This window comes from Stegostoma tigrinum, chromosome 23 (genome assembly GCF_030684315.1).
Source record: "Stegostoma tigrinum isolate sSteTig4 chromosome 23, sSteTig4.hap1, whole genome shotgun sequence".
Lineage (NCBI taxonomy): Eukaryota > Metazoa > Chordata > Chondrichthyes > Orectolobiformes > Stegostomatidae > Stegostoma > Stegostoma tigrinum.
The window spans coordinates 24,949,485-24,976,986 of record NC_081376.1 but is presented as its reverse complement, the minus strand read 5'-3'; the positions used below and the strand labels follow the sequence as shown (position 1 = coordinate 24,976,986).

General features: G+C 40.2%; 3 protein-coding genes across 6 annotated transcripts in view; 1 reads left to right on the top strand and 2 right to left on the bottom strand.

Annotated features, from left to right (window-relative positions):
- Positions 1-476: 476 nt before the first annotated feature.
- On the bottom strand, positions 477-12,479 carry gnptg (N-acetylglucosamine-1-phosphate transferase subunit gamma). 2 transcript variants are annotated; one of them, XM_048551858.2, is made up of 11 exons: positions 12,355-12,479; positions 11,965-12,019; positions 6,693-6,760; positions 6,322-6,376; positions 5,053-5,136; positions 2,858-2,951; positions 2,365-2,479; positions 1,944-2,026; positions 1,648-1,779; positions 1,195-1,276; positions 477-828 (listed from the first exon to the last, which is right to left on the bottom strand). In XM_048551858.2, exons 1-11 carry the CDS (start codon positions 12,395-12,397, stop codon positions 737-739), a joined length of 903 nt encoding a protein of 300 aa, XP_048407815.1. In that variant the 5' UTR covers positions 12,398-12,479; the 3' UTR covers positions 477-736. The 2 variants fall into 2 exon arrangements, with proteins under 2 accessions (XP_048407815.1, XP_048407816.1); XM_048551859.1 differs by lacking the exon at positions 5,053-5,136.
- On the top strand, positions 12,464-21,516 carry tsr3 (TSR3 ribosome maturation factor). Of its 2 annotated transcripts, none has more exons than XM_048551857.2 (8): positions 12,464-12,567; positions 14,260-14,531; positions 15,588-15,757; positions 16,221-16,434; positions 16,851-17,044; positions 17,401-17,571; positions 17,861-17,921; positions 21,256-21,516. In XM_048551857.2, the coding sequence occupies exons 3-8, from the start codon at positions 15,634-15,636 to the stop codon at positions 21,425-21,427; spliced, it is 936 nt and encodes a 311-aa protein (XP_048407814.1). In that variant the 5' UTR covers positions 12,464-12,567; positions 14,260-14,531; positions 15,588-15,633; the 3' UTR covers positions 21,428-21,516. The 2 variants fall into 2 exon arrangements, with proteins under 2 accessions (XP_048407814.1, XP_048407813.1); XM_048551856.2 differs by having other exon boundaries at positions 14,260-14,543.
- The window catches only part of baiap3 (BAI1 associated protein 3), a 91,056-nt gene continuing 84,893 nt past the window's right edge, over positions 21,340-27,502 (bottom strand). For both annotated transcript variants that reach the window (XM_048551853.2, XM_048551855.2), the window contains 3 exons: positions 27,307-27,430; positions 23,889-24,094; positions 21,340-22,847 (listed from right to left, as the gene is read on the bottom strand). In XM_048551853.2, coding sequence (XP_048407810.1) covers positions 22,747-22,847; positions 23,889-24,094; positions 27,307-27,430 — 431 coding nt within the window. In that variant the 3' untranslated portion in view covers positions 21,340-22,746. The remainder of the gene's footprint in view (positions 22,848-23,888; positions 24,095-27,306; positions 27,431-27,502) is intronic.

Genomic DNA, 27,502 nt, shown 5'->3' with positions numbered 1-27,502 from the left:
AGATCCCTTTAATCTTAACTTTCACTTAATTATGCCATGTGTTATTTGTCCAACTGTAATCTGGATTCAGCTTTGAACAGAGAAATGCAGAGTGTTGACTGTGGGGGTGAAAAACAACAGACAGTGGGTCAGAGGCCCTGGTGTGACCATACATTAGGCCAATTAAAACAACTTTCCCACTCCCTGCAGGTTAGTGGTGTGACTTTAAATTTCTGACATGCTGTTGATTCAAGGTATGTGGTTGCGAAATGTTGATTCTACTACATTCTTTCCAATTAAAAATCGAGTAGCTCCTCTCTATCTGCCTGGCATTTTCCTGATGATCAGTTGGAGTTTAGACCCCTCCCACTTTCTTACAGTATGTACATTCCCACTCCTACTGAATTTAGATTAATTTGGGTCCCTTCAATTTTCATTTCTATTATTATGTTTCTTGTTGCTGGTCTAATTAGGGAATAACACTTTATACCTGGAAATTTAGAATCAACTCCACATTTATTCAACTCTTAAACTGGTAAAGTTCCTTGACTTAATAATACAATTCATTATACAATCCAAAAGGGAATAAAGAAAATTCTGCCAACCCCACATTTAATGTAAGCAGGATTTGCAGAAGCATCAACTGCATGAGAAATGTTCCAGTGAATGAAATTTGTTTTTTCTAAAAAGGCAAATGTTTGAATGGGTATGGAGGAGAGTGAACAATTCACTAAAATGTCCATCCATTGGATACCAATCATAGCACGTCATCCCGGAGCCCTAGATCTCCACGCAGCTTTTTACTCCTAGGAGTTTGATGTCCAATGATGGTGGGGTTATTTTCACTCTCTGAAAGAACAACGGACAACGTGAAAACCATAGTACAGGAAGCAAAAAAAAAAAAACCTCCCTTTTGCTAACTCCTAGTCTTCCTTCACAACTCCTTGCCCTAGTCCAGTCAGAAAAAGTGATGGAATGGAAAGAAAAGAAAGGAGAAGACCAAGAACTAGTGCTTGGACCAGGGTAAGATCGCCAGACAGCACGGTTTGAGGGGCTGAGCTATAAATTGCCTTGAGGGGCAGGAAATTAAAATCAGTGGACCAGGCACTGAAAATACCAGGCAAATAGTATAATTATACATTCAATTGTGACTACTTGCATCATTGGTAGTTCAGCTGGTGGTGAGAAAGGAATGTGCTAAGAGATGATACTGACCAGTTGGCTTCGAGAAAGATATGTTGTGATGGGTCAGTAGATCCTTCAGTCTCTGGATCTCTACTGAGAGTTTATTTCGTTCCTAAATTAGGAAGAGACACAGTGAACAAAATAAGTAACGTGATGGCAGATTCTAGAATGACCAGCCCTGAAGTTTCAGCTTTTTTAAAATGATTGATAGTCTTACATTGAATACAGAAGGTGTGGATATAGGTTGAATTTTTGCTCAAACTTCAAATGAAACACATCGGAGAACAGACCACCACTCATCCTTTACTTCATACCTACCATTACCTTTTTCTGAGCAAAGTTTGGAATAAATTTTCAATTTCCAAACAAAATAAACAGTTGTCTCCATTTAAAGGAAAAAATACATCACACCCCATCACTAACTAGGTTTGCATCCTGCACCTTCCATTAACCCTCTATCAGCAAGCACCAATTCTCCTTTACCTCATTACATCTGCCCAAGGTAATCTCCCGTGACTGGTTCTGTTCCTCTTTCCCCTGTTGAGTCTGTGTTGTTCCAGTGGGTTTTAGGTAACCTGCATTTTCAAATATCTCTTGTAGTAACTTCCTATAGCCCTGAAGGAGAAATGAAGTAGGTCAGTATTCTTGGCTAGAAAATAAGAGGTACAAAGCAACCCCTACTTGAGGCTGGTTTTTGAATTATGCAATGCCCCTTGGCAGTGAACAGCAGATTCACGTCAGCATGTTTATGAAAATGGCCCAGGCTTCACCAAACCTACTTGCTGAGTAATAAGGCCATCGTAGAGTGATTGTTCTGCCTGGTCCCACTGATTCTGCAACTCTTGCTTCAGATTTGGGTAAACTGCAAAAATAAATAAGTCTGAGGAGAAACTGTACAACCCATTTCTCATACATTTTCCCCTGCACACCCCCAACTCAAACCAAATAAGTGCTCTTCTAATCATAGCCCAGGAAAACCCAATCTTGCCCAGTTCATACCAACTCCCAAAACAGTGTTTCCAAGCCCAGTGAGAGTTGAGGTTGATTGTATTGGCAATCACCTGTAAACTCTGAAGTGTTTTGCACGGACTCATTTCGATACGCAGGAGCTGTTTTTCATGGAGCGTGGGGAGGCAAATATTTCTTCACTTAACAGACAGCCACATTCTCTCTGCAAATGGCTGCATTTTCCTTACTCACCCAGTAAAGAATGGGGGTGGCATACCAGGGGCGTCTCGAAACTGAGCCAGTAGATACAAGTGTGGGGCTCGGAAACGTGGATCAATTTGTGGTTGGGTCCACATTTAAGAAGAACCTGTGGAAAAGAAATGAGTTTCCACGTGGGTATTTCATGGTTTGCCAAAGTGACTCAGGAACTGGTCAGTGAGATGATGTGATACAGACTGGTATCACATTGACATTTGGGGGAAGAAAATCCTTGCTTGCCAAATGATCGGTAGCATAAATGAATCACCACACAGACCAGATCCAACAAGATAGATACTGGGAATGCTGGAACTAAAACCACCCGAGTCTCTCTCACCCTGTCTGTATTCCAACTATCTGGAGGAAGAGTTGTAATTAGCTTGGCAGTAGGGTGTAGTAAAATATTGTTTAGGTTTAGAGGGGAAGAATGTTGACTGTACTACCAATGAGTCAAGAGCCTGGGCATAGGAAAACAGCGATTGTGTACCTTGGTTTGTCTGTTCTTGGTACCACAGGAATCTCCTTCCTTCATCCACATTCCCACAAACGTGTTGTTCTCAATCTCCCATTCCTGCCATATTCTATAAAACACAAACTGTCAGATTCAGCTGTTATCCATTGCACCCTAATCCTGATTCAGTCCAACATTGTTCTGCACCTTGAAGAATAACTCCATTTTCCATTTTACCCCAACCGCTGAACACTTGATTGGGCTGTAGAAGTGGACAAACTCATCCAACAACTGGTTGGTGGAATTCAAAACACTATTCAAAATATGATGATATCTTTATATTCCCCAAGCCTATTATGTCTCTTTCCACATTATGTCCTTAGTGCATTTCTTGAGTCCATTGGTCTTAAAATCTAAATTTTTTTATATTTACCCTTCCCCTTCTATAAATTGCCGTTGACTTATCCCATAGACTTACTACGTGTTTAGTTTATTCATTGGTGAATAATAGCCGTTGGATGTACATTATTCTGTATAGGGCAAAAATGTTTAAGAGAGAGTACTACTTAAAATATCCGGCCTGTGAAATAGGGCAAGCATTGTCAGGAACATAAAAATTAGGAACAGGAGAATGCCATTCAGCCCTTCAAACCTATTTAACCATTGAACGAGATCATGGCTGAAGAAGAGTACAAGGCTGAAGAGTTTCAATGAAGAATAACTGAACTTTAACCATTAGCAGATGTGGTGGTAGAGAAAGAAACAGCTGAATTATTCCAGTATCGTATTTTTATTGTTGATATGATTGTGGCCTAAACTCCATATTCCCCCCCGCCGCCATAAGATTCTTCCCTAAAAAGAACATCAAAAATTCTCCGTCTTAACATTCACGAAGCTGCCTCCACCATTCGAGACAATGATTCCAAAGACACGATATCTCCCAGTTTCTGTCTTAAACGGAAGACCCTTTTAGTTGAAGCCGTTTCTTTCAATTCTGGTCTCTCCCACAAATGAATACATACAACGAGCATCTACCTTGTCAAATCCTCTCAAGATCTGTGTTTTATATCACAATAAGATCACTGCTTAATCTTAACTCCAAATGGACATAGACCCAGCTCAGAAAAAGGTCTTGTGGCACCAGAGTAGTGTCTCTGTCTCTGGCCTGGAAAGCCCAGATTTAAATTTCACCTGCTCCACAGCAAGTCATAATATGTCTGAGCCGGTTGATTTAAATCAAAATTTACAGGGTCATCTTGTCCAACCCAAGATAATCAGTCCAGCTCAGGTATCAGTCAAATTCACCTCTAAAACTGCCTGTAATGCATTTACTTGCTTTCTTAGACATGGAGACCAAAATTGTGTGAAGTACTCCAGATAAGACCTTGCCAATGCTCTACTACTACACCAAACCTGCCCCACCCCAACTCTAACATTCTATTCCTCTTGCAACAAAAGACAACGCTACTGTTTATCTTCCTAATTATTTCTTATACATAAGTTATGATGATTTATGAACCGAGGTGCCCTAATCTCTCCATTTAAATAACAACATGCTGCTTTTCTGTTCTTCCTGCCAAAGTGTACAAGTTCAGTGTCCAACGTTATACTCGCCCATTTGCCGATTTCTGTGCAACTGAATATGTCCCCTTCACAATTTATTTGCCTGCCTTTGTATTACGAACAAATTTTGCATTCATACATTCAACCAAGGAATGAATATAAATTATGAATATTTGAGACCCTAGCACTGACACTGTGATGCTGCACTTGATTTAGAATGACAGAACGTACTTAAGAGGCTGAATGGGCTACTCTTCCTATGCTCCTATGTCGCATTTGGCCCACCTGAAAATGGTCCATTTTTACCTGTTTGCTAACCATTGCTCTATCCATTCTTTTATGTTACTTACACCATGGGCTCTTATTCTGCGTAGTAATCTTTGCTGTGGCACCTTCTCACACACATCGCCAGTATGCGTGCGGTTCCAAACCAAATAAGTTTCTCCTTGTGATAATGGGAACTGCAGATGCTGGAGAATCCAAGATAACAAAGTGTGGAGCTGGATGAACACAGCAGGCCAAGCAGCATCTCGGGAGCATGCTGCTTGGCCTGCTGTGTTCATCCAGCTCCACACTTTATTATTTAAGTTTCTCCTTGTACCTGATTCTGCCCACACACACACACACACCCAACCACATTCCCACTCAATTCCTAATGGTGGACATACCCCAGAATCCCGCTATAAGCATTCCAGCGGAATGTCTGTTCGTGTTGAGTGACATTATGGAAGGGGCAGAACTCATACTTGTATCTGGGGGGGAAAAAAAACAGGACAAGATATAAAAACAATGGAATAAGACAGTGTAGGAGAAGGTCTATTATGCTTATATTAGATCATTTTAATACTATCCAGTTAGTTTTACTCCTGCTGTTAGAACACTTTCTCTGTCAAGATCAAAGTAGACAAACGTGATGTTGCAGATGTAATCTAGATTTCCAAAATACATTCAATAAAAAGTACATGATAGACTAACGAATATGGTCAAACCACAGGGTGCTAGGCCAAGTAGCAAAATGAACATCAAGTGACTGAAAGAGAAAAGTCGGCAAAAAAGATATCTATTTACACTGGAGAAATGAGGTCCCTCAACAATTAATGCTAGGACGACTGTTCAAAATTTAAGATTTATATTTCTGATCTAAAATTGTGGAATCAAAAGAAGTTTCTAAATTTGCAGAGAATACCAAATATGGAAGGATAGTGAACAATGAGAAGGCCTTTAAAGAAACACTACGAGTGAACTTGCAGAGTGAAATACGACAGGGGTCTTTAGAATTATTGATTTTTATGGAGTTGTTCGTCTTTTCCTTCTGATGAGAAACAAAAATATAGAGGCTGCTGATATAAAATAGGGATCCCTTTTGTGACTGTGACTAGTGACCACTGCACAGGCTTGGGTGTATTATATTCCCCCAAAATAGTACAGCCATTGAAAAATCAAGTAGGGAATTCTGAGGGAAAGCATTTATCAAGAGAGCAGCAAGAATATAAAACTCTCTAACACAGACAGTAGTTGAGCTGACTACTGTATTTAAGGGGAAGCCAGATAAGCACGTGGCAGAGAAAGGAGTAGAGGATAAGACTGATAGTCAAACAAAATAGTATGGGGAGAGGTTTGAGTGGAACATAATGATTTGTTTTTGCCCTGTGTATTCTATGTACCAGCCCCTTTTAATAAAAGTTAAACGTATCTGCTTTCATCACTCTTTTGTGCAGCATGGTCCAACTTATAACAACTCGCTGCATAAAAATATTTCTTATTTTAACTCTGCCCTCATGATGCAGTTTCTTACCCAAAGACTTCCTTCAACTGGTGTCACACCAACTGTTTATACAGTTTCCCTTATCACTAAAAATCTTTTATGGTGAGCCACTAATCAAATCCACCCTCTTATGCAGCATATATTTACAGCAATAAGTTAAATTGATACTCACACAGACTCAGTCATGCTGAAGCATTTCCCAGCAAGTCTGTGCAGATGAGCAGGGCCTAGATTAAAATAAAGCAGTTAATACCTGACTGGAACAAGACACTAACAATCACACTCTCATCAACTCGTCCCCTCAGTAAAGTTTCTTTCCTTTGTGCAATCACACTTGCCTCATTCATCTACTGGCAAAGTCAATATCTCAAACCAGGAACTCTGACACAAACACGTAGAGTCATAGACCCATTTTCATCCAGAGCAAATCAACATGTCAGCCCCTTCCCTGAAAAGTTAATCACCAGACATTGTCAGTCAAATAACCAAGCTGCCTCCTCAGCGGCCCAATTGCAGCAGGGAAGACTCCTGGCAGTTACTTACCTGAAATCGCAGCAGGGTCAATTTTGGGTTGAAGTCTGTTTACTTGGGACAGGAAAGGATTGTTTAGCCTGAAAATAAAAAGTAAGGATTAGATACATATTTTCTCATTTTATGTTTCCCATACACATTCTATAAGAGAAATGTCCTTTTGAGAGTTTTTTTTAAAAAAAGAAAATTACTTCACAGCATGTGAGTTGCTCGGCCAGCATTTGTTGCCAATCCTTAATTGCTCTGAAATGGTGGTGGTCAGCTGCGTCCTTAAACTTATGCAATCACATTGGATTGCTACACCCAAGCACTTTTAAAAAGAGAGAGTTCCAGGATTTGACCTTAAGCCAGTGATGGAATTACGATATAGTGCCAAGTCAGAACAGTAGGTATCTTGGAAGGGAACTGCAGGTGGGGATGTTCCCATGCATCAGCTGGCCTTCTAGAGGGATCACTGATTTGGAAGGTACTGCTGAAGGTATATTGTATGCTTGAAGTTACTATTCTTTCAAATTTATGGTGAACTAATTAGATGTTTTATTTAAGCATGTGGCCATTCAAAACTTTTGTTCAACCTGTGCAGTGAGTTTCAGATTTCTGCAAAGGTTACAGGCTAGGATGAGACTCACTTCATACTTGTCATGTGCCTCAAGTTCATTAATCATATCAGCGTAGTACACCAGTGGATCAGAAAGGATTTCTGTTTTTGGACCATACAAAACAGAAAGGTCCTAGGCATAATCCTAAATCTGTGCACAAATTGCCAATCCAATACTTATTCTGTTTCACTACTCATGTGCATTCTGGAAATATCTGTGATTAGAGTACCAGGTTCAGTGACATAGAATTGGAAGTAATAATATTGACTCTGAATCCTGTTCCATTGCTTTTAAATGAAATCATGGTTGATCTGTGACTTAACTCCACCCACCTTCCTTTTTCCAATTATATTTTATTACCTTTGGCTAACACAGATCTGATTAATCACAGGTCTATAATTAGTAATAGATCAAGCATCACTGGCCATTTGCGGAAGAGGCTGTCAAACATCCACCATACTTTGTGTGTAGAAATGTTTTCCTAATTTCACTTTGAAAGACCTACCTCCAATTTTTAAACTACACAGCCTAGACCTAGGTTTCCAAATCAGCAGAAACAGTTTATGTCCATTTATACTCTTCTCTTTCATATCCCAACTTCAATTCCTTATCATCTCTTAATGGTTTCTAAATTCCAAAAAGAGTATAACAATATTGTTAAGCCTGCATGTAATTTAACTCTTGAGCGCTAATGATAATTCTGGTTAATTCATTCTGTAGTCCCTCCGAAATCAATAAATCTTTCAAGGTATAGTGCCCATAATGGCTCTGTACTTCACATGTGGTTCTCAGGCTGTTTCTATAGCTTCAGCATGAAAAACCCCAATATTTGATTAATCATTTTGAATGTATTTTTGTAACTATTCATGATATTGTAATGATGTGGACTTGGACTCCCACATCTCATTGGACTTTCACTGTTTGACTTTTCACATTTAAATACTTCTATTCCATACCTTTAGGTCAAAAATAATGAGCTTACACTTGCTTACATTGAAGTCCATTTACTATACCTTTCCTCATTCACTTATTCTATTAAGAACTGTTAGCAGTGCAGATCGCATAAAATTACAACATCACCTGCACGTGTCATCAGCAGAGTTAGAAACATTACTTTCTATTCCATCATCTGATTTGTTAATAAATACAATGCAAATAGTTGAAACCACAGCACAAATCACACCTTATCAATTGGAGTCAGTTGACCAATAGCCTTATTTTCTGTACCCTGCTAATTAGTCAGTTTCTAAAGGTCATTAATTTTCCTTCAATTCTTAAGGTCTGAGCGAACATTTGTTGTTCAGGTTGTGGATGCAGTTGTTTGTTCGCTGAGCTGCTTGTTCCATGGTGTGAGCATTTCATTACCATTTCTAGGCAACATCTTCAGTGCAACCTCTAGTCAAGGTGTTGGTATTTGCTCCGTTCCAAATTTATATCATCTTGTGCTATGGTGGGTCTTTCACACTTCCAGTACTTTTTCCTGAAGAAGTGGTCTGTATATAGGGTCTATTTCTATCTGTTTGTTAATGGAGTCCCATGTGAGAACCGGGCCTCCAGAAATTCCCTTGCACATTTGTCATTTGCTTTACCCTGCACAGTCACTTTGTCCCAGCTGAACTGATGTTGTCAGTGTGTGTCGAGACAACTGAATATTGGTTATGTCTTTTTACTGTCATTTGGTTGTCAGTTTCCTCCGTTTTTCCAAAGTTTATTGCACTTGCTGCATGGGATTCTGTGTATCACGTAATGCAACACGCTAAAACAGGCCTGATGAAGGGAAACCTATGCCATCCGACAGCGCTGCCCAGGAACAACTACATTTCTTACATGAATGTTGCAGGAACTGCCTTGCAGCAAAAAAATACAAACCACCAATGAACAATGCACAAGCAAGAATAGCAGAGCAAAATACCCGCAGAATGCTATGGGGAATATCACAGATGCCTACAACCACCTCCTAGATAAGAATGGGAAATTGAGTGCCAAAAATGCTTGTACCAGAACTCTACCAACCAGTGGCCAACAATACTGGAAAAAGGAGAAGATAGCCTACTGGACCAACTAACCCAACTAATCCACCAGGAAGATGTGAACAAAGCAGACACATGGGGTAACGAACCTACCCGACAGATAACTCGGGTATAGGAAAAGCTGTCCTGCTACACGGACTTAACTACAACCACAAGGGTGCGAGTAAAACAGACTTCTTAGCAGCACTAGAGTCAACACTAAAAACCAGTGGACTCACTGAGAAACTCAATGGGCTGTCAGACAAACAGTAGTCCCAGAACTTAACCATGAACACAAATCGAGCACCTTCAGCACAGCAGAGAGAAAGACCCGAGAAGGATTGAAGCATAACAACATCACAATCCCACCAGTGGACAAAGGACAAATGACCATTGTTTTGTACAAAACAGACTACAGCATGAAAGTATTAGCACTATTCGCAGATACAGCCACGTACCAACAGGTGGCGTCAGACCCCACACTACAGCTAGAGAACAAAATAACCCAGACACTCAAACATGCAGGAGAGATTACTAACACCAACTACATCAGAATGAAACCAGATGGTTCAAACACCTCTTGCTTCTATGGTCTCCCCAAGGTACACAAATCTGGAATCCCAGTCAGATCAATAGTCTCCTTACCAAACAACTCTACTCAAGCTAGCAAGGGAATTACAACGGACGCTTAAACATCTGTTTAGCAGATCCCCACATTCGATCCATTCGGCCCAAGAATATCTCTCAGCTCAGGGACACAAAATGATGTGGACGAGATTGTGATCTCCTTCAATATTATGGCACTATTTACGTCCACTGACATACTGTTAGCCAGACAGACTCTAGCCATACTATTAGAAGGACCAGCAACATCAGCAAGGACAGCTTATTGAAACTGCTAGATTTATGCCTCACAATGCACTTCATGTTCAATGACACACCGATGGGATTACCCATCTCGGATCTCACTGCAGAAGAATTGATGCAGGGACTGGAACGTACAGCCCTTTCTATAATCTAACCAAAACTGTGAATAAGATATGTGGATGACACATTTGTAATAATCAAATGCATAAAAGTAGAAAAAACCCACAAACTTGTTAACATCTTCACAAGCATAAAATTCACCAGAGGGGAAGTAAACAGCAAACAACACCTGTTGTTCTTAGACATGATGGTAGAGAGACTAACTCAGGGTGAATTCCAGACCCGAGTATACAGGAAGGCCACACACTGAACAAATCCTGAACTTCAATAGCAACCACCCCAACACACATAATTTAATTAAGACTCTTATTTAAGAGAGCCACATCAGACTGCATAGAACCTGTTCTGCACTGTATTGTTCTTCGGCCCTCGATGTTGCGCCGACCTGTGAACTAATCTTAGCCCCTCCCCCTACACTATCCCATCATTATCCATATGCTTATCCAAGGACTGTTTAAACACCAGACATGCAAGGGAATTTCTGGAGGCTTGGTTCTCAACATGGGACTTCATTAACAAACACAAAGAAATAGACCCCATACACAGACTGCTAAAAGACCGTACCCCGAGTGACAAGACCTACCACACCAGATGATCATATAAATTTGGAACAGAGCAGAACTAAAATGTTTTGATTAGCAGTCATACTGATGATATTACCTAGAATGGTAACGAAACATCTGCACATCACAGAACAACTGGCTTGGCGAGCAAACAACCAACTGCTTCCTTCAATTCTATGTATTATAAATTTAGCTAATTGTTCTATTAAGGACTTGATTAGATGCCTTTGGGTCTTGTGGCATCCCTAACTCTGGACCAGAAGGCGTAGCTTCAAGTCCCATCTACTCTGAAGTTGTACCATAGCACTTGACAGATTAACTTTTTTTAATTCATTCACAGGATGAGAGCATCACTGGGAAGGCAGCATTTATTGCCCAGACAGCAGTTAAGACTCAACCACATTGCTATGGGTTTGGAGTTACCTGTAGACATGCCTAAAGGGCATTAGTGAACCAGATGGGTTTTTCCAACAATTGACAATTCATGATCGCATTAGACTCTTAATTCCAGACTCTTTTTTAATTGAATTCAAATTCCACCATTACCATAGTGGGATTTGAACCTGTGGCCAGAACATTATCTGGGCCTCTGGATTAACAGACCAGCGATAATACCTCTAGACTCCCTTTACCACCTAGTAAAGATATTTATAAAATCCATAAGTATTCCCCTCTGCTACTTTGGTCACCTCTTCAAAACAAAACGTGGTTCATCAGGCATGACTTATCTTTAACAAATCAATCTTAACTTTCTCAGTCACCTGAAAAAGTTGAAGCTGTTGATTAATCTCTCCTTAATTATAGACATCTTAATTGTAAGTCCAGTTATTTCCAGACAATTGATGTTAGGAAAACTGATCTATAGCTCCCCCTTATCTTTTGGGGTGCAGAGTGACATTCACAGTTTTCTACCTAAAGGAATGGTATCTGAACTAAAAGACCCTTGAAAGATCATATTCCCGGGCATGAGTTATTGTGGTCATCTACTTCCTTTAAAATCCTGGAATGGAAAGCAGCTAATGTTGGAGATTGTCACTCCTTAATAGCATTAAATTTACACGATGTCTTCTCGTGCTCTTGTTTACTGCTGCCCTAAACCTTTAAGTTGAGCTATGATTGTATTTACCCATAAGTGTTCGGCTCATCCACAATTTTCATTTTACCAGCTGAGACGATGAAAACTGCAAAAAGAAGCACAAGTACAACCACATATTATCTGAAAGGCTGGAGTTACGACAATGATTAAAATAATTCAAGGCAGTTTCTGCCCGCTGTGGACCTAAACCCGCGGAGGAGGAAGATCCAAGAGTCAGTGAGTTAGTTAATAGTCGCTGGGGGGTGCGCAGAAGGCAAAGCTGCCGTCGGTATTCCCCGGGGGGGAAGAAGGGGTGCTGTCGCTCCAGGCACTGTCCAGTGACACCTCCGGCGGGACCAAGATCACTGGTGAAGCATCCCATGACCGAATGGGTGGCTGCTTGTCCCGGGCTCAGAACTCGGAAAGCATGGGGACACTCACCCGGCAACCAGAGCATTAATAGCCCTGAGCCGGCCATTGCCATAGACACTACTGGCTCTCTTCCCCGTGTCCTTTACCGACGTAACCCGGAACTGGAACTACGCTACCACTTCCGAGTAACCCGGAACGGCACGTCTTGCTGTCTCGGTGCACCAAGTGAAGGTTCAGTTTTCACCATTTCCGGAAAAGAAGGGACTCAATCTGAATGAAGCTGTGAGTTCGGGGCCTCATCCACTGGAACCAGTACTAGGGCCTGCTCCAAGAGTCCATTCCTTAATCTGGGTTCACACCTTGGGTACATCCCGGTGGCCTGTTCCTATTCCCATTGTTCAGGAGAGTAATGAGATCGCCGCCCAGATGTTAATGCCCCGATTATGCATTTCCGAAGTGTCTTAGATACTAGAACAATACTAGCAATTTGGAAGCTCGCAATTTAGCAACTTCAAGAGAAGGAAAACAGAAAAAGAAACTGTAGATCTATTTAACTTCAGTCTACTGGAAAATGCTGAGATATGTTTTAAAGAAAGTCTTAAAAGTGCGGTTAGAAATTCATAGAATGATCAGACAGAGCCAACGTGGAATACAAAAGGAAAGTTGTGTTTGACAAATTCGTTAGGATGCTTAAAATGATATTACGAGTTGCTTTGAGTAATAGGACCACTAGATGTAATATACTTGGGTTTCCAGAAGGTGACGTGAAAAGTTGACATGCATGATCAGAGCTAATGGGAATTGTGAATAATATTGAGTATTGTTTAACATGAAGTGAACAGTAGGGATAAACAGGATATTTTCAAGTTAGCAGGAGTTAACAAGTCTAAAGCCTCGAGGCTGTAGAGTAGAGAATCTTTTAACTGAAGAAATTTCTTTTTAAATCATTACTGACAATCCCTTAGCCCACTTTTTTAGGTTCCTCAACCAGTATAAAGCCTGCCACGACAATTTACCCCTACTTTCAAGAGGCAATAAAGACTTTTATACAGGCCCAATGATCAGGAATCAGAGTGATTTATGTAAAAAAAAGTGATGTTATTTATTTTGGTAGTATAGAAAATTACAATAGAGGAAAAAAAGTGGAAATCCTTTGATATTCAGTGAGACCTGGTGAAATAAGGTGGATAATTGTGGTAATATCCAGTTTTGTGACGTGACATAAGCTCATGATAAATGGTAGGAGGCGTTGATGTGGTTACTTATTGCTCTGCATTGAGTAGGAAATGAAACGTGAAAGGGTGCAGAGAAGGCTGATCTTCATCTGTGCCACATGGACGGAAACTCTCATTCAGCCCCATTTTCTTTTCTGTGTGGCTGGGCCCTTCTTGCTGTCACTTGACAAAGGACAGCCCTGAGGCTTGTGTGGCAGTGGGTAGAGAAGCATGTAGGTTCGGGTCCACTGGACAGATTCACACCTTTGGAAATGCAGATCTGAAAATATTCCTGTGGGGAATGTTAAAGCCAAACTTTAAATATAAATTCCGAACAGGAAGAGACAGGTGTTGGGGAGACAATGGGGCATTTGAATTAGGATGAATTGGGCAGCAGGATTAGTTTCTGATGAGAGTAGTGTGATGGGGTTTTTTGGGGGTTGAGAATAGGGTAATGGAATGAATTTGGATTGGCGGCTGTGTGCAAAGACTTTAGAACCATGGAGCAAACTGTGATTTCACCAAGCTGCCCTGCCAATGGGCATAAATAGCACTTGTGTGGGCAGAAATTTAACGATAGCTAGAAGATAGCAAATGAGCGAGAGATTTAGACACATGTAGCGAATAGTCTTGACAATATAACAGTAAGGTTAGAGCTTGAAATATCTCATGTTATCATGTATAGCTATTGTATTTAGTATGGATATGCAGTAAACTGTTCTATAGAAGTCTAACCTAACAATTTTGCCTTTTCGATCAGTCTGTCTTGAATCCAAAACTCGGATGTGGACGTAGAACCACACAACAAAAGACAGTGGCAGCAAGCAGATCCACTGCCTAGAAAGTCATGGCAATAGTGAAGATCAAGAAACAAAACTGAAATTGTTTAAAGAGTGAAGACCTCAAAAATCACTTTTCTGAAAAAAATCATTGCTACAGCGTTTAGACTGGCTGGCAACCAGAAGGGCCATAGAACTAAACGGCTGCTGTGAAGAAAAAATCTGTGGACAGAAATCTCCTGCAGAGAGACAAGTGAGGACAACTGTAAGTTAATAAAAGCCTTTTACAGCCACTAATGAGGGGACAAATTTTTAAAGGAAAAGAAAACTATGTCAGCAGTAAAAGCACAAAGCAGTGAAGGGGATCAAACACATGTGAAAAGAAGCCAAAGCAAATTTGATACCTTGGAGGAAAAAACACAAAACTACTTGGCTGAGAAGCAGAGTTAAGATTACTGGCAGTCATTTAGCAGCTTCAGATCATTTATTGAATGGCAAAATTTATCAATATGCATGTTAAGAAAATTCATCAGAGACAAGATGAAAGTGCATCATTTGAAAACATTGGAATGAAAATCAAGTTTCAACATCCCAATAGCGAAGTTAGTTAAATCTTTATTATTTTAATTGTCTTCATGAGAAACTAAAGTTTTGTTCAGCAGCTAAGAAGTTTTATTCATTTTAATTGTGAAAATACAGCATTTAAGACAAAGGAAAAGTGCATATATCTTATTGTGGTGATGAATTCAGCACAAAAATAATATTTCGGTCATGGAAAAAATTGGCACAAATGATACTACTGCAGCCATCTTTGGTGCAATTAAAAATCAATTAATCTTATTGATTGAAGGCATTTTGAGAAAGTTTCTACCCAAAAATCCTTTGAAAATCCTTCTGTAATCATAGCGAAGGAATATCTTTATACCAAAAGAAAGCCAAATCTTAGATTGAAAATAGCATTTAGGATAGCAGAATCTTCCAAACACAGGGATTACAGCGTTCAGAAGAGAGAATGTGGCTGTTGGATTAGCTTGAATTGAGAATGGGTCCATAGGATTTGTTTCTCATGAGATCACAGCTGTAAGGTTGGTTTGGGATAAAAATTAGGCGGTGGGATTAGCAGGGGTGAGAGTGGCGCAGTGGGATTAGTTTGATATGAAAGTGGCATTCATTGGGATTAATTTGGCTCTGCTCCAGTGAAGAACTAGCACAAAAAAGATTTCCTCTTCTGGAAATTTTGATTGTTTTATCAAAGTTGTTTAGATTTGAGTTAACACAATGCTTGGTTGACTATAATTGTTTCTGTCAGGCACCATGGCCTAGCTGTTAACAGTTTCACAGTAACCCTTGTTCAAATGAGGCGGAAAAAACAGTCACAGAAGAGTGATCGAGCAGCTCTGAAATGGAAAGATGCTCATCATCAGCAGAAAGGGCGCTCCTTGGAGTCATTCACTGAAGATGTTCATGAGGCTCTACGAGGTAAGTGATTGTTACCCTAGAAAGACTAGGTCTGCCTAAGTCTAGACACTATTCCTGTAACTAGGAGGCTATTTCATTCCTTCTCTGTCTGTAAAACAGGATACAGGAAAATCTCATTTGATAAGGATTCCCTCTCACTTCTAATCATGACTGTGTATATGTTTGTGTTAATAGTGTCGTGACATTATTTTCACTGATAGTACTATGATCAATGCTCCTGATAGGATTGAACTGTAGGATGCTTGCTTCCTTACGGGTTGAAAACTCATTAGAACAGTGGAACACAATCTGTACATTAACTAGACTGAAAATGAAAATTCTGTGAACTTGACGTTTAATATTTACCAAATGTTGGTAATTTTGAGATTCCTGTAAACATCCTTCAGCCTGACAAGCCATCTTAACTGTTGATTGAGCTAATGTTTGTTCTGTAACAAATTCTGTGGGAATGATTGATTTGCAGCTGTTGATAATGGGATTTCTGAGGATGGGTCGTGTTCCACATTCCGGTTCCCATGTCCACTGGCCATGTGGGAACTAGGACACTGTGACACAAAACGGTGTACAGGCAGGAAGCTTGCTCGCAAAGGGTTTGTCCGCAACTTGCGTATCAGTGAGAGATTCGGTGGACTAATTCTGACTCCTATGGGAACTAGATATGTCTCCCCTACTGATAGGTAAGCAAAATGTTGAATAAAATAAAAGTTGTTGAAAGTAAGAATCTGGATTGAGAAATGAGGAAGGAGTATGTTAGCTAGAAGTATGTAACAAAATTAATATTAAATGTTTCATGTATATGAGTAAATTCTAATTCATCCGTATTTTGTAATGACACAACGCTCCCAGGGCAGATGTAGAATAAAATAAAACAAATATTGAATTAAACTCTATCTGCAGTGTCCTAGTGAACGCTCCCACAACAGGTACAGCATGCATTAGGTTAAGTGTAAAATCCTTTTCTGCCCAAAATTAAAAACCGTTTCTATTTGAGTCCTTCTCTTTGGGATTGTTCCTGGTGACAAGAAGCTGATGAGTGAGGAATGCAAGTAATATTGTTTTGATGTTTATGAATCGATGTACACTTTTTCTACAGAGAGATCGTGGCACAAGGTGGTGTGGCTGTCATCGATTGCTCCTGGGCTAAACTGGGTGACACTCCGTTCACAAAAATGAGGGGAAGACACCCCAGGCTATTACCTTATCTCATTGCTGCTAACCCAGTGAATTATGGACGCCCCTGCAAGCTTTCCTGTGTTGAGGCATTTGCTGCCACTTTCTGTATCGTAGGTAGGTTTGGTGAGATGTGGTGACTGAAATCAGAATGTTTTATGCAGTCAGTCATTCTTTATTTTGAAAGGTTCTCTCCATTTGTCAATGAATTATAATGATTGTTGATTTCATGGCATCCAGCAATACCCCTACGTCCTCCTGCCTTTTGCATTTTATTAGTAAGTACAGAGCAAACTGTTAGACTGTGGGAAAAAATAACAGCTTAATCTAGTCTTTTCATTTTCTGCTCTTTTTGTGCATGAAAATTGAGGCTGGGTGGGGCCAGGACAGAGTAACAGCCCTAGGGTGGGTTTGAAGGAAATCTCAAGTGGGAAAGGTTGATTCATGTTTATTACAGTGTCTGATTCTAATAGGGTTTCCGGAGCTGGCAGAGGTTCTGCTAAAGAAATTCAAATGGGGGAAAACATTTCTGCAGTTGAATCAAGCATTGCTGGAGAAGTATTGTGCGTCCAGGAGTGAAGCAGACGTGCTACAGGTTGAACAGGAGTGGCTGGCTACTGTGAGAGAACCAGAGGAGCAGGAGGGTAAAATTTCATCTTGTATCTAACTTATCCTGAAGTATTTGCTCCTTGTCAGATACCCATACTTAAGAGGCCCTTCCATTTTGAACTTAGACTGAACATTGACAGGGTATTTAAGCTTGATTCTGTTCTAGAAGATGTTGCTTGGCTTAACAATGAAGATCAGAAAGCCTATGTGTAACCTGGAACCCAATGAAAACAGTTAATTTCAGGAGTGTTGTCTGAATATAAAGTGAATGAAGGTTGAAGTTCTGTTTTTTGTCCTCTAATTGCAGAAGGTTTCATTTTTCAGATCCATTTGATGTTGATTCGGGAAAAGAATTCTGTAATCCCAATAGACCCAAGCTTGGAAGGTAAAATCTCAGTGTTTGTACATTGTTTATTTTTACTTTAAGTTACATTTTCACCATCAAATATTGAGAAAACCAAAGCCACCTTATTCAGCTCCCACTAATAATTCTTCAACCACCAAGCTTTTGGCTTGTTTTTCAACCACCAATCTCACCGGTCTGCTTGACAGCTTCATTGTGTCTTTAATGTTTACAGTGACCTGAATGTCCTTTGAATATGAAAGTTTTATAGAACTTGCATAAGTAAAATATTGCGGATGCTGGAAATCTGAAATCTAAACAAAAAATACTGCAAATATTCAGTAGGTCAGGGAGCATTTGTGAAGAAAATCCGTTAACATTTCATATTGATGGCCTTCCATCGGATTTATGTTCCAAAAAGGGTGGGTGATTTGAAGTATTAATTCTGTCCCTTTCCATTAATGCTGACTGAATATTTCTGGCGTTGTCTTATAGAATGATTACAATGGGGAAGGAGGCCTTATGGCTTGTTTTTCTGGCTCTGTACAAGATCGACTTAGCCAGCCCCTCCTCTTCTCTCCCCCTGCAATCTTGCAATTGTCTTTCTCTTCAAGTATGTATTTATTATCCTTTTTAAAGCCACAGTTGAATACGCCATCACCACACCCTTGAGGCAGTATGTTCTAGATCCTAATAATTTATTGGATTTAAAAATGAACGCTTTTCCTCATGTCTTCCTTTGCTATATATTGGTGTCCTCTGGTTCTAAACCCTTCTACCAATAAGAATAATTTCTGTGTTCACTTCCTTTAACACCGTCATGATTTTGACCGCCTCCTACCAACCTCCTATCAACCTTATGTTCACTGAGAAGACCAAGTCCAGTTTTAGCTTCTCCAATGTATGCACACTACTGAATTCTCTCATCCTTGGAACAATTTCCATTTTATTTTCCGCATCCTCTCTAAAGCATTCATATCCTTCCTAAAGTCAGATGTCTGGAATTGTACACAGTGCTCCAGTTAAGGCTGAAGTTATGTTTTACAAAGGTTCATTGTAGCTTTCTTGCTTTTGTATTCTGTTCTCATAATTATAAAGCATAAGATCATCTATGCCTTTTTTAACTGCTTTCTCAACCTGCTTTGTCACCTTCAACAATATATGTACACCTTTCCAGGTAACCAACCACAAAAAGTAGCTTTCTTGTTGATAATGGTCATCAACTACTTTGGTATCTGATAGAAAAACATCAGAGATGATCAAAAGCGTGGTCAAAGTTGAAGGGTTAGGGATGTGAAGGGTTTAGGAAGCAGATTTTAGTACAGACAGCTGAAGGTACCGAGTTGTTTGGGGACTGAAGACAGTATTTCCAGACTTGTCAATATTTAGTTGGAGGAACCAGAAGAACTGTGGATGCTGTAAATCAGCAACAAATCAGAAGTTGCTGGAAAAGATTAGCAGGTCTGGCTGCATCTGAGGCGAAATCAGAGGAAAAAGGATCCGAAACGTTAACTCCGATTTCTCTTCACAGATGCTGCCGGACCTGCTGAGCGTTTGGAGCAACTTCTGTTTTTGTTCTTTAGTTGGAGGAAGTTATGGCCCATCCCAAGACTTTATATGGGACAAGCAATCTGATGATACTGGGACAGTGAAGGGGCTGAAACATGTAGACTGTGTGTTGTCAGTTTACATGTGAATCCACCTGTGAGAAGAGAGCTAGTTGGTGAAGATGGTTTGGTAAAATTCTGGTCAGGAAAACAAATGTGGGGAGTCTTTACCAAGCTGAATAGTGGGAAGTGTCATTGGTGCAGGAGGTTGGAATGATCAAATGTGTTGGAGAGGATGCTGTCACAGAACACTATTTGAGAGTTCAATTTAAGCCTGTTTCTGCTTGGTGTAGAATGGATGTAGTTTGACCACATATAGCGTTCCCATGGCCTTAGCCTGCCTACTGACTACAATCTACAGCTTTATACACCTATCAGACTCTCAGTCCAAGCTGCTGCTCTTCTTCCCCTCACTGGGTCCACACCCAGGTCCCTTCCTCCATGGGCTTAGCCCTTACCTCTGGAGAACTCTCTTTACCTTTGATTTTGCCTCCTACTTAAATCTGACCATTTCAGTCATGCATTTTGTCAACTCTGCTAATTCTTCTACTATGGGCTGTTCTTTCCAGTAGAATGCTTTATACTATAATGGATTTAGAAACATAAGTGTTTCATGTCCTGGGAAAAATTTAATAAACAGAATCAGTCTTGTGCTGCAGTGTTGCTAACCTCCTGTTAGTGGTGCTGTGACCGCACAGTCAGCAGGTTTCCAGTGGCATTGTAACTCTTTACAAAATGAGAGTACAAAATTTGGGACTTGAGTTTTCCTAGAAGACAACTCATTGAGAGTGGAATCAAATTGAGTAGCTCAGTCACATACTTTTACGTGCAAAACTGGTGAAGCCTGTATTTTGTAGAAGTGAGGTTCCTGTGTCTATTCTGTTAGGTAGAGGGGTTGATGGACATGGCTCATCACATTGTGCTTCAAGCTGTATGGTGCTAGTGGTGTTGTGTTCAACAATCTACAGTGTTAATTATCTGACGAGAAGTCAGATGAAGTTACAGGTACAATTATGTGCTGTTGTCTTTGCACAGCAGAAGTTATCAATGAGTTTCACTTTATCTTATAAAGCTATTTAAAGGTTGCATTGTGCCTTCTGGTTGGCAGCATAAATTAACCTTTCCTTTTTACACTAATGTACTTCAAGCCCCTTGTCCTAAGCACAAATCAATGATATTGTTTGATCTGTAGATGTTCACAAATGCTTTTGAAATTGTGTAGTAACTGGAAACAGTTTTCTGCAGCAAGCACAATACAACATCAGGCACATTTTGTATGTTCTAATCTTAAAACTCTAAATTTGTTAAACTGTAAGGTTAAAGGACTAAAGAGATAAGGATAGACCAGGATGTGTTCAGGAACAAGTGCAAAGTTGTTTCACTTCTATTTGTCTTTAACTTTTCCATAATGGGAAACTGGTGTCAATTGTTTTCTCTCCTGTAAGAGCTTAGCAGCTCTGGGTAGATTTTCACCACTCAAAATTGCATTTATCTCAGAGAAACATTGTCTTAGACTGACCATGAGGATGAAAAGTTTAAATTTTCTACACTGTCCAATTAACAAGAGGCTTCAGCACAGAGTAGAAGTTTTACTGTTCCATTTAAACACACTGAAGGTATGTACAGCACAGGTTAAATTATATAACAATGGGTGATATTAATCTTAAGGTAGTTCCTGACCTACTGCATTTTTCCATCATTTTATGTTTTCATTGCAGAATTTCAAACTTTCACAGTTCTTATAATTTATTTCTTGTTCTGTTATCTAGAGTTGTGGAGACAGAAGATGATATTACCGATGATGATGAATCTGAGAGGGAAGATGAAAATAGTGAATCTGATGAGGAGAGTACAGCAGAAGTTTCTGGTCTAAAAGGAGACCACACAGCATGCAAAGAGGAGGAACCAACAATTAAAGCCATCAGCAGTGCAAAGGTTTGAAGCTGAATGTAATGGGGAAGCAATAGTCTTCCCTGTTTATGGACCTTCTTTCTAAAAACACGATACATAATAAAATTATTTATAAGTTAGATCTGTATAGAATGCAATGCTTAACTCAATAGAACAGAAGAACTTGGATATTTAGCTTTCACAAACACAGATATTCCAAAGGGAATAACATTCAGTGAAATACTTCTGAAGTATAGTCACTGTTGTAATGTGGGAATTGAGGCACATGACAGGATTCCATAAGAGATGATGACCAGGTAATATTATTTTTAATGATCATGCCATTCATGTTTTCTAATATCTCTCCCAGTGTCATCCCATTCATCTAAATTCCATGTTCCGGATATTTTACATTTGTAGTAAACGCAAATGGTCCCATCAAAGATGTTGTGGACCATCCTAAGAAATATATAAAGAAACGAAAGTCTGATCTCTAGATAGCACATCTTGAAAAAGATCTTGCAGCACCTCATGTACAATGAACTACTAAAAGTACAGTTGCTTATGTAGCCATTTTAGCACACATCAAGACTCCTTGAGCAATGCACTGAATGACCAGTTAAAGATAAATGTTGGCCCAGGCAGTGGGAAGAGTTACTATTCTGATGATATGTTTATGGGACTGAACTAAACAGATTGGACCTTTAGTTTTAAGCCTCATCGGGAAAACAAAATGAGAGAATGCCTCACTTTGTGTTATTCTTTTAAATGTTTTCCAAATTATAAATTACAAAAAAAATTGAAACTGAGACAAAATTATTACAACTGTGTAACATTTCTCTGTACTACTTACAAGAGCAAAGACAGGGGTTATAAGACTTAATTTTAAAAAAAAACTCAAAAATCAGGATTGCTTTTTTGTAATAAGTAGGAGTATGAAGAAATTGTGGGACAAGAGTGACCACTGCAGCACAAGATCCATATCACACCGACGGTGAGGTGAGTTGGCACAGGATCTGTGTCCCCACAATGAGAGGTCCGGCACAGCATGTGAATTACACAATGGTGCGTGCTTCAGCACTGGATCAGTATCACCACGACAACGAGGTTACAACACTGAATCAATATCACCACAATGATGAGTAGCTCAAGGATTGCACAAGTTTGAGGAGCTACAGTACAACTTCAGTATTTCGATATTGGTGACAGTGAGAAGCCACAGTACCATATCAATAATGTTCCAATGCTGAGGAGCTCCTGCATAGCTTTACTATTATCACAACAAAGCACTCCAACACTTGACATTCTGAAATTCTGAATGTTAATGTATATTCACATATTGCAATCACTTTTTCCAAATTGGCTGGAATTTAATCCGGAGACACCTCTAGCTCCTTCATCTTCTTAACAAAGTCCTGTGCTTCTCTGTCAGCAGTCCGGCTCTCCAGCATCTTCATGATTGGTTTCATTACTGCAAAAATAAACATCTTTAAAAGACAGCACTGTGTATCCTTGGATTTTGTGTATTGCAAGAGGTAGTAACTGCGTAATAACGACAGGACAAACGTGACTCCATGATACCTCTGATCTTGTTAAATTTGGAAAACAAAAACCAGACGGGATGTTATCTGGTAAATCCTGCTGCAGGGACAGGCATCAATGAGGACAGAAACTGATTCAGGTTTGAACTCCTCCCCCTCCTCCTCCTCCTCCTCCTCCTCCGTCCCCTCCCCCAAATTGTCAAATCATTTGATGATACTGTCTGTACAATAAAAGCCATTGGAGGATGGTGATGATGTTTGATTGGATGGGGTGTGGTGTTGAGTAAGTGATGAGATGAGTCATTGCCTGACAAGCTGCCACCTAGGGGGGAGAAGTTCAGATTTAATTTAAAGAGCTGAAATTGGCATTTGGGCCTGATACAAATCATTACCATGTTTTACTGACAAAACCATTAATTATCTATTAGTCAATCTTATGTAGAACTGCACACAGCCCATGAAGCCTGTGTGTAGTCTTTGGGTGATGTGGGTTAGCAGTCAGGGATTTTTGGACCAGTACATACAGACATCTAATCTTCATCTTCAAATCAGGCTGGGAATTCTCTTGGGAGTTTTTCTAGTCCCTTCTCCTCCTCTCCCCCCCCCCCCCCCCCCCCCAATCCCCAACCCCCGTTTCACCAGGGTAAGGTTAATATAAGGAGGGTTACTGGCAAAGTTATAATGACGCACTGGGACAAACTGCTAAAAATGAACCCTGTTCAGTGCTTATGAACAAGTCTTCTATCAACATTTTCAATGAAACTCTGTCAGTATCTTGGGTTGTAAACTATATATTTTAAACTACATCATCACCGCCACTGGTAGGTGAGTGAACTTACAGTCTGACATAAGTAGCGTCAAATTTAAAGATGGGCACTTTTTTTTGTGTGAAAGAAGACTTCAACTTGAATTTCCTGCAGTTGTAATTTTAGAGCTATTACTATATATAGATAGTGAAGTGTTATTTTTACCATGGGGTTCAGGATGTGTCAGTTTCAGAAATAGTGGGGAAACATTTTTTATTCCTCCAGCACTGGCGGGTTTATTGAACCCGGGAACTTCTTGCAGCTGCAACACAGCCTCTCCTGCAAAGTCGTTGGTGGAGAGCCAGTCATGGTCCATGACTGTGAAGTGAATGCAGGCGGTGCTGTTACTGCACTGCTCTCGTGTTACAGTGCTGAAAGAGATAAGACAGATTGCAATGCAACATATATATTGTTAATGAAAGAAAATACAATACATAGAGACTCATACAAATGTGAGGAATCAGTAAACTACTAAAGACCAGGAGAGTTATAAGAGATTGTTTAAGTGATATTGCTTGGAACAGGTGTGAGATCACCCAGCTAGGATTACAAACTCTGTCCCTGTCCAGTGATTATTGCATTATCTATACTATCATGGTCAGATGTATCTACAACAGATCAGTTGGTGAGGCTGAGATTTTTCCCTCTAATTGTCTCTGACCATCTGCTGCAGGTTCTACATGGCGATGTGACCTCTAAGACTGATTCATCAGCTGAGAAAAAAATAAGATAAGACCATAAGTCAATAAGAAACAGGAACAAGGGTAAGCCATTAAACCCCTTGAGCCTCTTCCACTGATCATTAGGATTGTGGCTGATCTTATGTTCCTTGTATCCATTTTACCACAATTTCCCCTTAACCTTAGATTCTTCAGCAATAGTAGAATCAATCTCAGTCTTAAATATACACAAAATATTCCAAAGGGAATTGAGAAACCACTGTGTGTTCTATTTTACACGGACAAGGCTCACTCCTACTACGCCTGACTGCGTCTTTTAATCTGAGGGTTTATCAGTTACCGCATGTTGTTTAGTGTCATCGGCAAGGCAACAGAATGTGGGGTCTGCCTTCTAATCAACACCCCCCACTGCTCAGACATGGTGATCCTGGTGAGTTACTGTTCCCTGAACCTAGAATATCTTCCAGTAAAATGCCATTCCTACGATGTATTGCACAAGTTTACCTCTGCGACCTGTAAGCAGTCTACATCCCACCTCGTGGAAGTGAAGAGTGCACTTGATGTCGTGTACAATGCTACAGTCTTGAGATGGAATACCCTTAGGCCTTGTTCATTGTAGCTGGTGGCTTCTACCAGGCCAACCTCAAGAATATGCTACCAAAATAATGTCAACATATCTCCTGTCCCACCAGAGGTCTGAACATCCTTGACCATGGCTGTACAACCATCAAAGATGCTTAACACTCCACTCCTGTCAGCATTTGGAAAATCAGATCACAACACTGTGCTGCTCCTCCTCCCAAATTACAAGCAGAAATTGAAGCATGAAGACCCAGTACAGAAGGTAGTGCGGTGTTGGTCTGAGGAAACAGGAGGGGTTCTACAGGCCACTGGGCCAATAACTCAGCGGCTGACCTAAACGAGTGAGCCACTACCATTACAGGCTTCACTAGTAAGTGTGTGGAAGACTAAGTGCTGAAGAAGTTTATCCAAATGTTCCCCAACCGAAAGCCATGGACGAACCAGGAGATCCACTCCGTACTAAAGTCCAGATCTGAGCTGTTCAAGTCGGGCAACCCTGACCTATACAGGAAATCTAGGTACGACCTTTGTAAGGCCAGAAATTACAAGAGGCACTACCAAACTAAGCTTGAGACCCATGTCAACCACACAGACACCCATCGTTTGTAGCAAAGCTTACACGATATAATAGTCTGTAACATAATAGCCAGAGCAAGATGGGCTGTAAAATTTGGAGTTTACATTTAATGAGCCAAGATGAGCCTTCCTGACTGTATTCCAAATTGCCACCAACTTTGAGAGTTTTTCCTGTTGGTGAAACTAGACATATCCAGAGATGCTAATGGAAATGTCTGGAACATTGGCTGTTAACTGTGATTTATAGCGTCATAGAGGCCACAGTAAAAGGCCCTTCAGCCCATCACACCTGCACCAGTCAAAAATAACCATCTAATTATTCTAATCCCATTTTCCAGCACTTGGCCCATATCCTTCAATGCCTTGGTAACACATGCACACGTAAATACCTATTAAATGGTGAGAGTTTCTGCCTATTCCTCACAACCCCTCTAAACCTTCAGCCCTTACCTTAAATCTGTACCCCATGGTCATCAATCTCTCCATATTGGGGAAATGTTTCTTCCTGGCTACCATATCCATAATTCATAACTTTATACATCTTCGTCGTGTCCCCTCTCGATCTTATCAAAATTTTTTTATAACCAGAACTTTCCAGCCCAGGAAACATCCTGGTAAATCTCCTCTGCACCCTCTCCAGTGCAATCACATCCTCTTATAATGCACACACAAAACTCTAGTTGTGGCCTAACCAATGTTGTATACACTTCCAGCATAACATCCCTGCTCTTAAATACGAGGTCTCTAACAAAATTAAATATACCTTATATTTTCTTAACCACCTTATCCACCCTGTACTGATAGCTTAAGAGACTGGTGTACTTGATTTGGTGAGTATGATTGTGTCAGGCTGCTTCTTTACTAGACTGTGGCCAGATGTCATAGATCATAGAATCCCTACAGCGTTAAAACAGGGCCTTTGGCCCAACAAGTCCACACTGACCCTCAGAGCATCCCACCCAGAACTCATCCCCCTAACCTACACATCCCTGAACACTACTGGCAATTTAGCATGGCCAGTCCACCTCGCTTGCACATCTTTAGACTGTGGGAGGAAATTGGAGCACCCAGAGGAAACCCACTCAGTTACGGGGAGAACGTGCAAACTCCACACAGACAGTTGCCTGAGGGTAGAATCAAACCCAGGTCTCTGGTTCTGTGAGGCAGCAGTGCTAACCACTGAGCCACCGTGGTGCCCTAATTGAGGAGAACTTGGTTGATTCAGCACAGAATGCATTTGTGATTTCCAGGTGGTCCATCTGCTTTTTTTTAAATAAAAACTTTTCTGTAGTAGTTTGGTACAACAGAGTGGCTTGCTGGGCCATTTCGGAGGACATTTAAGAATTGACCTCATTGCTGTGGATCTGAAGCCATGAGTAGGCCAGCCTAGGTAAGGATATCAGATTTCTCTCCCTAAAAGACATTAATGAACCAGATGGATTTTTAATGATGATCCAGTAGTTTCATGGTCAATATTGCTGACACTGGCTTTCTGTTCCAAAATGTACTAATTTTAAATCTCCTTGTGACAGGATTGACCTTAAATGCAGTAGTTTGGACTTGTAGATTACTAGTGCTGTCACCTTACACTGTACCACATCTGCCAAATCATGAAATATCCCCAAGATACTTTAGTAATAAAGTATGAAGACTGAAGTATAAAGAATATCAGGAAGGAACTAAATCTGGGAATGTTTGATTGGCAATAAATTCAGCACTTCAGGTAATGAAATAAAAGTACTGACAAGTTGAACAGTTCATCGTAGATCGGATGTAGCGTTTTATTCTTGACTTGTGTTTGCTGGCTCTTTGCCCCTGGGAAGAAGTGGAGAGGAGCAAGTTTGATAATGACGAAAGGATCACTGAGACCTGTTAACACAGAATAAAAAAAAATGTTGGGCTTCTAACATCATTCACTTAAGCCTAACCAAGAACAGATTG

Excerpts from the sequence above, each read along its gene's own strand:
- gnptg (XM_048551858.2), bottom strand. The coding sequence starts at position 12,397 with ATGGCAATGGCCGGCTCAGGGCTATTAATGCTCTGGTTGCCGG. Across the intron at positions 6,377-6,692 it reads TGACCCTGCTGCGATTTCAG|GCCCTGCTCATCTGCACAGA; the intron begins GTAAGTAACTGC and ends ATTTTAATCTAG. Across the intron at positions 829-1,194 it reads ATCTTTCTCGAAGCCAACTG|AGAGTGAAAATAACCCCACC; the intron begins GTCAGTATCATC and ends TTGTTCTTTCAG.
- tsr3 (XM_048551857.2), top strand. The coding sequence starts at position 15,634 with ATGAGGCGGAAAAAACAGTCACAGAAGAGTGATCGAGCAGCTCTGAAA. Across the intron at positions 17,045-17,400 it reads TGCCACTTTCTGTATCGTAG|GGTTTCCGGAGCTGGCAGAG; the intron begins GTAGGTTTGGTG and ends TGATTCTAATAG. Across the intron at positions 17,922-21,255 it reads AATAGACCCAAGCTTGGAAG|AGTTGTGGAGACAGAAGATG; the intron begins GTAAAATCTCAG and ends TCTGTTATCTAG.